Consider the following 11,566-nt stretch of genomic DNA (forward strand, 5'->3'; position numbering starts at 1 on the left):
TATATATATATATATCTCAACTCTTGAGTGCATGTGTTTTTAATAGTCTATGTAAGGAATTGGGAAGCACTCATAATGCACTTCTGCTATATACAGAAGTACAGTGGTTGTGGTTGTTACTAAAGTATTTGTGCTTTTTTGTTTGTTTGAGACAGGGTCTCACTCTGTCACCCAAGCTGGAGTACAGTGGCATGAATACAACTCCCTGCAGCCTTGACTTCCTGGGCTCAAGTGATCCTCCTGCCTCCCTCTCATGTAGCTGGGACCACAGGTCTGTACTACCACTCCTGGCTCATTTTTTAACTTTTTTGTAGAGATGGGGTCTCACTTCGTTGTGCAGGCTGCACTTGTGCTTTTTTGCCTTGTTAGCTGAAACAGATGCATTTTTATATGGAACACCATCTTTACTTGAAATAACAACTGACAAGCAATGATTATTCAGGCTTGAGTATCTGACAAATATTTTCTCAAAAATGAATAAAGTGAGCCTGATATTTCCAGAGAAACAATTAATTGTATTTGTTGCCAATGATAAAATGTGAGTTTTTGGGTGAAAGTTAAAATTTTTTATCCACCCCTGTGAGCTTGACAGCTTCTCAATACTTGAAAACTTCTCTGATGAGCTTGGTGATGTTAATGATTCCAATTCTTTCATATTGCATAATGAAATGTTAACATTTGGAAGATCTGCATAATTCAGGGAACTATTATTTTCCAAATGAGGAACAAAGGATGTTACAAAACCATGCATGGGGTAAATATTCATTCCAAATGTAACATTTTGATGTAACAAAGTATGCAAGTCTGAGAAGATGTAACAAAGTATCAAAGTTCACTGATGGCGTTTCAGATTCTACATTGCAACTAATCTTTTAAAACTTTACTTACTGAGTCCTGGTACAACATCAAAGAAAAATACCCACAATTACCTGGAAAGACTATTTAAAAAGTTCTTCCCTTTTACAGCTACACATCTGTATGAAGCCAAATTTTCTCCATATATTTCAATCAAACCAGCACACAGCAAAAGACTGAATGCAGAGGCAGATAAGACTCCAGCTCTCTTCTATTAAGTCATATAGGAAAGAGGTGTGTACAAATATAAAATAATGCCTCTTTTCACTAAATTTTGTTTTTAAAAAAGTTATTACTCCATAAAATGTTATTTATGTTAACATATAATAAATGAGCTTACTATTGGCATTTTAAATGAATAAACATTTTAAAACTTCCTAATTTCTCTCTCTTTTTTTTTTTTTTGAGACAGAATCTGTCACCTAGACTGGAGTACAGTGGCACAATCTTGGCTCACTGCAACCTCCACCTCCCGGATTCAAGTGATTCTCCTGTCTTAGCCTCCTGAGTAGCTGGGATTACAGGCGCCCACCACCACACCCAGCTAATTTTTGTATTTTTAATAAACATGGGGTTTCACCATGTTGGCCAGGCTGGTCTCAAACTCCTGACCTCAGGTGATCTGCCCACCTTGGCCTCCCAAAGTACTGGATTACAGTCATAAGCCACCGTGCCTGGCCAAAACTTCCTAATTTCTAATACAGTAAACATTAATGGATAAATCTGTATAAACAATAGCTCCTTGAGGTCTTACATCTTTAAGAGTGTAAAGGTGGCCAAGTACAATGGCTCACGCCTATAATGCAAAGCAGCCAGAGGCAGGAGGACTGCTTGAAGCCAGGAGTTCAACGCTACAGTGAGTTATGATTGCACTGCTACATTCCACCCTGGTAACAGAGTAAGACCTTGTCTCTCAAAAGTAAATAAATAAATACATTAAATTAAAGGAAAAAAAAGATTGTAAAGGGGCCCTACTAAGACCAAAAGTTAAGAGACACTGGCGTAGAGAAAGGGTATCCACAGAGAAGAGCAGAGGGCTGGGATATGCCAACATTTAGAAACTGAGCCAAAGAGGGGGAACCTGTCAAGAGAGACTCAAAAGGCATGAGCTTACACAACAGCCAAAAAAAAAAAGGAAAGGATAGTAGAGGGAGAGGTGTGAAATGATATTGAGAAATCAAGCAAAGACAACATTAATGGAAATATACTATCATAATACCTGTAATATTGCCAGGCCTGGTATGAAACCAGGTACTTCCTCCTTCAACTGAGTGACTTGATTTTTCAGTCTCGCCCTTATTTGCCTAGAGAAAAAGGGTGGAGTTAATATTGAATGTTCCAAGCACAGATAAGTGATGCAGATTATTAGATGTATTTCTCTTTTATTTGTTTATTAACACAGGGTCTCGCTCTGTCACCCAGGCTGGGAGTACAGTAGCACAATCAAGGCCCACTGCAGCCTCAACCTCCTGGGCTCAAGCGATCCTTTTGCCCCAGCCTCCTGAGTAGCTGGGACTTTACAGGTGTCTGCCACCATACCTGGCTAATTTTTGTACTTTTGGTAGAGATGGGGTTTCACCATTGCCCAAGCTGGTCTTGATTTCCTGGGCTCAAGCGATCTACGACCTCGGCCTCCCAAAGTGCTGGGATTACAGTTGTGAGCCACTGCACCGGGCCTGTATTTCTGTGTCTCTCTCTCTCTCTCTCTCTCTCTCTCTCTCTCTCTCTCTCTCTCTCTCTTTTTTAGACGAAGTTTCACTCTCACTGCCCAGGCTGGAGTGTAATGGCATGATCTTGGCTTACCACAACCTCCATCTCCCAGGTTATTCTCCTGCCTCAGCCTCCCAAGTAGCTGGGATTACAGGTATGCGCCACCACGCCCAGCTAATTTTGTATTTATAGTAAACACAGAGTTTCTCTACGTTGGTCAGGTTGGTCTCAAACTCCCGACCTCAGGTGATCCCCCCACCTCGGCCTCCCAAAGTGCTGGGATTATAGGCATGAGCCACTGAGCCCGGCTTGTATTTCTCTTTTAAATCAAAAACAATGGCCAGGAACAGGCAATGGTTCATGCCTGTAATCTCAGTACTTTGGGAGACTAAGGCAAGAGGATTGCTTTAGAACAGGAGTTTAAGACTATCCTGGGCAACATAGTGAGACCCCATCTCTACAAAAAACAAAAAATTAGCTGGGAGTGGTGGCAGGCACCTGTAGTCCCAGCTACTCAGGAGGCTGCGGCAGGAGGATGGATGGAACCCAGGAGGTTGAGGCTGCAGTGAGCTATGATGGTGCCATTGCACTCCAGCCTGGATGATAGAGCAAGACTGTCTCCAAAAAAAAAATAAATAAAATAAAAACACCAGTGAATGGACATTATCTGGTTTAATATATACAGGAACTTCCCATCAATTTTCCAGGCCACAAGTAGACGTGGATCTGTTTCTTTTTTCTTTTCTTTTTTTTTTTTTTTTTGAGACGGGGACTTGCTCTTGCCCAGGCTGGAGTGCAATGGTGCGATATCTGCTCACTGCAACCTCCGCCTCCTGGGTTCAAGCGATTTTGCTGCCTCAGCCTCCGGAGTAGCTGAGATTACAGGCGCATGCCACCATGCCCAGCTAATTTTTGTATTTTTAGTAGAGATGGGGTTTCACCATGTTGGTCAGGCTGGTCTCGAACTCCTGACTTCGTGATCCACCCATCTCAGCCTCCCAACGTGCTGGGATTACAGGTGTGAGCCACCGTTCCCGTCCACGTGGATCTTTTCTAACTCCTACTGACACTAACTGACCAAAGGATTCAGGGATAATTGAAAATGTATTAGTTGATGGCATTCAAAATCATATAGTAAATAAATGAAAACTTAGACCAACACTTCTGGAAAGTGCTGATCCTCATCTTTTTTCACATTTCCACTCTCCAGGTGCTGTCATGAAAATTTTTATAGGAACAAACTCAAGCACACCCCTTTTGCTCAACCTACACTAGTAAGATTACCACAGGGCATCCACATAAGGTTGAATGATAAATCAATGAATCCCCCTCCAAAATCAGCATAAACTTACAAATTATATTCTAATTCACAAAGGAATTTTCCTTACAAAGAATTTAACACAAGGTTAAAAGTATAACCTCCTGCAGTCTCTTTATTAGAGTGAAAAAAAGTATAACGTCTTGCAAAACTAAGACGATCAATTTACCAACATACAGCTTCTCAACTGTCAGGCCTCTGAGCCCAAGCCAAGCCCATCGCATCCCCTGTGACTTGCACGTATATGCCCAGATGGCCTGAAATAACTAAATCACAGAAAAAGAAGTGTCGCGCTGCCCTGCCTTAACCGAGACATTCCAGCACAAAAGAAGAGTGAAAAGTGGCCCCCGGTCCCTTACCTTAAGCGATTGCAGTATTATCTTGTGAAAATTCCCTATTTCCTGCTCATCGCTGGCTCAAAAAACGGCTGTCCCCCACTGAGCACCTTGTAACCCCCACGTCCTGCCCGCAGAGAAGCAAACCCCGCACCCCATAATATGGACTGTAATTTCTTCCGTCAGTTAGGGGGGCGGAGGGAAGAGTCTGGCCCCACACTCATCTCCCTTCGCTGACTCTCTTTTCGGACTCAGCCCGCCTGCACCCAGGTGATTAAAAAGCTTTATTGCTCACACAAAGCCTGTTTGGTGGTCTCTTCACACGGATGCGCATGACATCAACAATACACTAGGATGTCAAGTAAATGAAATTACATCCATAAATAAATATCTGAATAGCTCAACCTTGCCCAGTTATGATATATGATACAACGTTCAACTTGAACAAGCTCTGTCCCTCTTGGAAAACCAGTTTTGTCATTTGTCACATGGACATTCACAAACAGCTCTTCCCTCATTCTAATTTGGTTACTCTCAGCTCCACTTCTTCACACATCACAAAAAACTGACATAAACAGGCACACAAGAAATAGATTATTTGGACTGGCCTAGTAAACAGCAAGAATGTTGAATGGTACAAGAAAGAAGTCATACCCAAGATTTCCAATTTTTATTTATTTTGATTTATTTATTTTATTTTATTTTTTGGAACAGGGTCTGGCTCTATCGCCCAGGCTGGATTGCAGTGGCACAATCACAGCTTACTGCAACCTCCACCTTCTGGGCTCAAGCCATCCTCCCACTTCAGCCTCCCAAGTAGCTGGGACTATAGGTGCACACCACCACACTCAGCTAATTTTTGTATTTTTTGTAGAGATGGGGTTTTGCCATGTTGCCCAGGCTGATCTTGAACTCCTGAGCTCAAGTGATCCTCCCACCTTGACCTCCCAAAAATGCTGGGATTACAGGTATGAGCCACTGCACCCAGCTCAAAATTTATTTCTAGTTAGTGACCTTGTTTTTTCAAATCAGTATTCTCTACAATAATATAGCTCAAAAGAAGAGACCATTGGATTTTTTTTTTTTTAACTGGGATTAGACCTGGATAGAGACCACAGTTCGCTCTGAGACAAGAGAACAGGGAATACCACAGTGTTCACACCCCAGCAGTTCCAGCCCTAGCTGCTCCCCTGAATGACAATCAGATGTGGTGCTGGGCATAGCCCAATACCCCTACACAGTCATCCAGGCGCTCTTTGGTCCAAAGTCTTATATAATCATTCTTGCTGAAATCCATTATAAATTCCAATTCACTGTTTAACATCATGGCTCAATTTTAAATCTTTAACATGTTACAACAGAGGAAAAAAACACATTGCTAAAATATAACCTTTAACTCTTATTATGGATACAGAAAATGAGTAAATAAAATAAAATATAACGTGGACATTTCAACAGAAGCTATATGGTAGGCAAAGGAGGCAGCATGAAATGTACATGATTAAAATAAGGCTGCCTTTAGACAACAAAAATGCTGAAATGTGCCACAAGCTTAGAGTAGTTCTCAAATAATTCTCAAAAGGCACAGGGAAAACAACTTTAGTAACTGATCAGAGAAGAAGCAAAAACATTCACCTTCAAAATACAGGGCTTTGAGCCAGGCGTGTTAGCTCACGCCTATAATCCCAGCACTTTGGGAGGCCGAGGCGGGCAGATCACGAGGTCAGGAGTTTGAGACCAGCCTGGCCAATATGGTGAAACCCCGTCTCTACTAAAAAATACAAAAAATTAGGCAGGCGTGGTGGCGCACGCCTGTAGTCTCGGCTACTCAGGAGGCTGAGGCAGGAGAATCGCTTGAACCCGGGAGGTGGAGCTTGCAGTGAGCAGAGATCCTACCACTAGGACCCACTGAGACTCCGTTTCAAAACAAACAAACAAACAACAACAACAACAAAAAAACAGGGCTTCTTCTAAAAACAAAACAAAACAAAAAAAACAGGTTGTCAGGACTCAGAGCCCAAGCCAAGCCATCACATCCCCTGTGACTTGCACGTATATGGTATACGCCCAGATGGCCTGAAGTAACTGAAGAATCACAAAAGAAGTGCAAATACCCTGCCTGGCCTTAACCGATGACATTCCACCACAAAAGTGAAAATGGCCGGTCCTTGCCTTAAGTGATGATATTATCTTGTGAAATTCCTTTTCCTGGCTCATCCTGGCTCAAAAGCTCCCCACTGAGCACCTTGTGACCCCTACTCCTGCCTGCCAGAGAACATCCCCCCTTTGACTGTAATTTTCCTTTACCTACCCAAATCCTATAAAACGGCCCCACACTTATCTCCCTGGGCTGACTCTCGTTTGGGACTCAGCCTGCCTGCACCCAGGTGAAATAAATAGCCATGTTGCTCACACAAAGCCTGTTTGGTGGTCTCTTCACATGGATGCGCGTGACACAGGTCTTCTTCTAAACAAGGGCACAATTTATCCCCCTGCCCCAGTAGATTACTGTTACAAGTTTTTTTTTTTTTTTTTTTTTAGATGGAGTCTCGCTCTGTCGTCCAGACTGGAGTGCAGTGGCGCGATCTTGGCTCACCACAAGCTCCGCCTCCCGGGTTCACGCCGTTCTCCTGCCTCAGCCTTCGGAGTAGCTGGGACTACAGGCGCCCACAGCCACGCCCGGCTAAATTTTTGTATTTTTAGTAGAGACGGGGTTTCACTGTGTTAGCCAGGATGGTCTCTGTCTTCTGACCTCGTGATCCGCCCACCTCGGCCTCCCAAAGTGCTGGGATTACAGGCGTGAGCCAGGACACCCAGCTGTTATAAGATTTTTAAAATGCAGAACCAAATGTTTTACTTAATATGTTTTATTCCCATTTTGTTTATTTGTTGATTTATTTCATTTGTTCATTAACAATTTTCATACTGCTAAAAAATACTTCGGCCGGGCACGGTGGCTCAGGCCTGTAATCCCAGCACTTTGGGAGGCTGAGGCAGGTGGATCACCTGAGCTCGGGAGTTTGACACAGCCTGAGCGGTGAAACCCCGTCTCTACTAAAAATACAAAAAAAAATTAGCCTGGCATGGTGGCGCATGCCGGTAGTCCCAGCTACTCCGGAGGCTGAGGCAGGAGAATCGCTTGAACCCGGGAGGCAGAAGTTGCTGTGAGCCAAGATCGCACCACTGCCCTCCAGCCTAGGCAACAAGAGCGAAACTCCATCTCGGAAAAAAAAAAACCTTCAAAAAATGTTTAAAAACTTAATATGTAGTTCCTTGTAAAAATAATTGTGATTGTGAGGCCACCTAGTGTTCCAAGAAATACATGTATTTCAAATTCATAGTCATTTAAGTCAAATTAAAACACTAAATTAACCTTCTCGTTGAAAGAAAACGGATTTTCACCTATCACTAATATAGCAAAAGCTATATTATATCAGTATACAAGACAGTCAATTGATAATAGTACTATTATTACACTGAAGAATATTTACCAAAAAATTGTTATAATTTAGCCCAAACATTTACCAAATTTGACAGGTATCTCAAATACATATTTGAAAGCTTAATGTGAGGAAACTATTTTATGCTTCATTGGAAGTTTACAATGTAAAGTTCTTCCATCCAATTCTCTCTAACTCAAAGCCCTAAGAAAGTAAAAGTAAACTGCTTGATATTTATGACATGAAAATCAGTCAGAATAGTGTAAAATTTTAATGAATCCTGTAATTCTTAGTAAGGGTAAAGACCATCATTAATCCACATGCACAGTGACACAACTCACGTCAAGCTTCTGGATCAGGGTTTTTCAGTCTCAGCACCACTGACATTTGGACCAGATCATCCTTTGTTATGGGAACTATCCAGTGCACTGCAGGATGCTCGGCATTAGATGCCAATAGTACACCCCTTCCCTGTATGACAATCCAAAAGACTCCGGGCATGCCCAATGCCCTGAGGTAGAGGGAGTAAAAAACTGCCCCATTTGACAACCTCTGATCTAGTGCAATAAATGGACTGGGTTGGATTGGTTAAGGCTTTATAAAATTTAGTATTTTAAAAGTGGACCGTTAAGTTCATTCAGAAAAAGGTGTCAAAGAGAAAAGCATCTTCAGAGTCCTGGTACAGGCAACCAAGTGTGGTAGGATTCCTGAACAATGAGGTCCCACCTCCCCCACCCCCACCCACTCAAGGATGAAGGGGGCAGGCAGCATCAACTCAGATCCAACGAATTGGTGGCATGAAGAATAGACAGCATAGTATTGCTAAACTTTTCATACCTTTCAAAAAGTCAGGCATCCAGATTTTTATGTGTAACTACAGGTATAAATGTGTTGGGAAGTAATCTAATGTTGTAAAGTAATAAATGTGTTGTAAAGAATAAATCTAGGCCGGGCGTGGTGGCTCAAGCCTGTAATCCCAGCACTTTGGGAGGCCGAGATGGGCGGATCACGAGGTCAGGAGATCGAGACCATCCTGGTCTACACGGTGAAACCCCGTCTCTACTAAAAAATACAAAAAACTAGCCGGGCGACCTGGCGGGCGCCTGTAGTCCCAGCTACTCGGGAGGCTGAGGCAGGAGAATGGCGTAAACCCAGGAGAGCCGAGATCGCGCCACTGCACTCCAGCCTGGGCGACAGAGCGAGACTCCGTCTCAAAAAAAAAAAAAAAAAAAAAAAAAAAAAAAAAAAAAATCTAATTCTGTAAGCCAAACAAAACACATTTGGCCTCTAGGCCACAATTTTATCACCTTCTGCCAGTAGCAAGAGTTTTGAGACAAGACAGGGTTGGCTCTGAGTACGAGGATCTGTAAGAAGCTATGTATGAGGATCTGTAAGAAGCTATGCTTAACTATATGTCAACAAAGGAGAGGTGATACCAGCAGCTCCGCTGGTGAGAACAGGCAGACCCCTAATTCTAACTCTGAGAATTAGTCTCACCGTTGGAGGATTACCTAACCATAGATCTGGCCACTAGAGCTGACTAGGGCTCCAATGAACAACTCTAGGTCCCTTGCAGGCCTCTGGAACATCAGAGGGGAACGTAGAAAGAATGGAGGAGGTAAGGGTTCTCCACTTGGAGGGAAGAACCTGCCAAGAGCTCATAATGAGAAAAGCCTCACAAGGACCTGGCCTTCCTGCTTTTCAAAAAGACTAAAGAAAACCTTAGGTAGAAAAGGTTAGGTCTGCCGGGCGCGGTGGCTCAAGCCTGTAATCCCAGCACTTTGGGAGGCCGAGACGGGCGGATCACGAGGTCAGGAAATCGAGACCATCCTGGCTAACACGGTGAAACCCCGTCTCTACTAACAAATACAAAAAAATTAGCCGGGCGAGGTGGCGGGCGCCTGTAGTCCCAGCTACTCGGGAGGCTGAGGCAGGAGAATGGCGTGAACCCGGGAGGCGGAGCTTGCAGTGAGCTGAGATCCGGCCACAGCACTCCAGCCTGGGCGACAGAGCGAGACTCCGTCTCAAAAAAAAAAAAAAAAGGTTAGGTCTAAAAGGCTGCTAACTAAGGAGGGGCTGGTATTTGGGCACCTAAACCCAAAGATCACTTATCATGTTAAGTCATTCATTGCAGTCAAGATTAAGATTAAGTTCCTGACAGGCTCTGGCAAAACCTTTCACAGAAATGCTCCCTTATCTCCTGGGACCTCTCAATCACCAGATACCAAGCAGTCCATCTCCTGTCCAGGCTTGTGGTGAGGGGCAAAAAAAAAAAAAAAAAAAAAAAGGCTAAGCCAGCAAAAGTAAGTGGGTCTGACCTGTCTCTAACCAGTCAAAATTGGACTATAACCTCAAAAATGACTTTTTGAAAAGAATCTGTTTGGGTGCTTCCCAACCAGACTGACGGGTGGAATGATTTCCTTACAATGCAAAGGCCTCAGGGAGAATCAAAGTCAGGGTGTCTCCTGCTGGGGCGTAGAAGTTTGCAATTCCTTCTAGCAAGCCAATGACAAGCCCATGGCAGGGAAAGAAATGCACCATCGAGCCTCTGCCACCAACCTTAGAACACCTGAGCAAGTCACTTAGCTTCTGGCTAAAGTGTCATAAACTGCAAAACTGAAGGGAAGGGTAGTAGCTGAGTGTCTGAGGATTCTTGACCGTGGCACCTTTAGCCACCCACTTCTTCGAGGTCAAATTTACAAGGTGCCAGAAGCTGCTTTTTGGTCAATTAAGGGGAGCAAAGGAGAGCCAACTGCACAGTGCAGGGGTAATGGGGGCCTTCTGCACTGTGGATGGGATGTCACAGAAGCTTGTTTTGAGAGTCTTACATTCTTTTCATCCTTGGGGCAACCTCAGGAAGTGGACAGTTTTCATCATCCCTATTGCACAGAGAGGAAAGTGAGGCTAACTTTTCCAAGGCCACACAAGCAGTCCCTGCCCACTAACCTCTATTCTACCAACCTCTACTGAGTCAATTAGAGGAGAAGGGAGCCATTTCCCTCCACTCCAAGGACCCTCTTCTGTGCTAGGCCAGCTTTCCTTCTAGAAGATTCTTCATGAAAATAGGGAATGTAACAGGGAACCATACACCTCTGCTCAGAACCCCACTACCCAAATCCCAAACTGCCTGATCCCAACCCCCCTGATGGACAAGGACAGACACTTATTTGCAAACCACATCCCCAATCAGGTGCCATGACCATAGCAGTTGGCTGCCAGCTCAGGGCTCTGCTGCTACCTGCCCAACAGCCTGGCTGGAGTCCTAGCTGAAGGTCCCAGCCTCTCTGGAACTCTGACCTCTCCTGCACAGGCTTCCAGAAGCAATCCAGCTATGACAGTCAAGGTTCCATGTAACTTTTGAGCAACCTGCACTTTGGAGTTCATTACAGGAAAAAAAAATTTTTTTTTTTTTTTTTTGAGATGGAGTTTTGCTCTTGTTGCCCAGACTGGAGTGCAATGGTGCCATCTCGGCTCACTGCAACCTCCTCCTCCCAGGTTCAAGCCATTCTCCTGCCTCAGCCTCTGGTGTAGCTGGGATTACAGGCATGTGCCACCACGCCCGGCTAATTTTGTATTTTTACTAGAGACGGGGTTTCACCATGTTAGTCAGGCTGGTCTCCAACTCCTGAACTTAGGTGATCCACCTGCCTTGGCTTCCCAAAGTCCTAGGATTACAGGCCTGAGCCACCACGCCCTGTCCAGGCAAATCTTTTTAAGCATAAAAGGGCCTACATGTATTTAATCTACAAGACAAAGTAAAAGCCTTATCCATGTTAACTCAGTAACCAAGAAGACATGCCCTTCACTATGGCAAGCAAATTATTTTTACAAAAACAGTTCTTCGGCCGGGCGCGGTGGCTCAAGCCTGTAATCCCAGCACTTTGGGAGGCCGAGACGGGCGGATCACG

General features: G+C 44.1%; 1 protein-coding gene across 2 annotated transcripts in view; it reads right to left on the bottom strand.

Annotated features, from left to right (window-relative positions):
- MTHFD1 (methylenetetrahydrofolate dehydrogenase, cyclohydrolase and formyltetrahydrofolate synthetase 1) overlaps positions 1 to 11,566 on the bottom strand; it is a 78,421-nt gene that overhangs the window by 60,804 nt on the left and 6,051 nt on the right. The window contains exon 2 of one of the 2 annotated variants that reach the window (XM_017892403.1): positions 2,075 to 2,159. The exons of the other annotated variant lie outside the window; for it this stretch is intronic. Within the exon in view, the coding sequence (XP_017747892.1) occupies positions 2,075 to 2,159 (85 nt within the window). The remainder of the gene's footprint in view (positions 1 to 2,074; positions 2,160 to 11,566) is intronic. 2 annotated transcript variants of the gene reach the window in all.

The sequence above is a fragment of the Rhinopithecus bieti genome, unplaced genomic scaffold (assembly GCF_001698545.2).
Source record: "Rhinopithecus bieti isolate Rb0 unplaced genomic scaffold, ASM169854v2 scaffold_20892, whole genome shotgun sequence".
NCBI classification, from domain to species: Eukaryota; Metazoa; Chordata; class Mammalia; order Primates; family Cercopithecidae; genus Rhinopithecus; species Rhinopithecus bieti.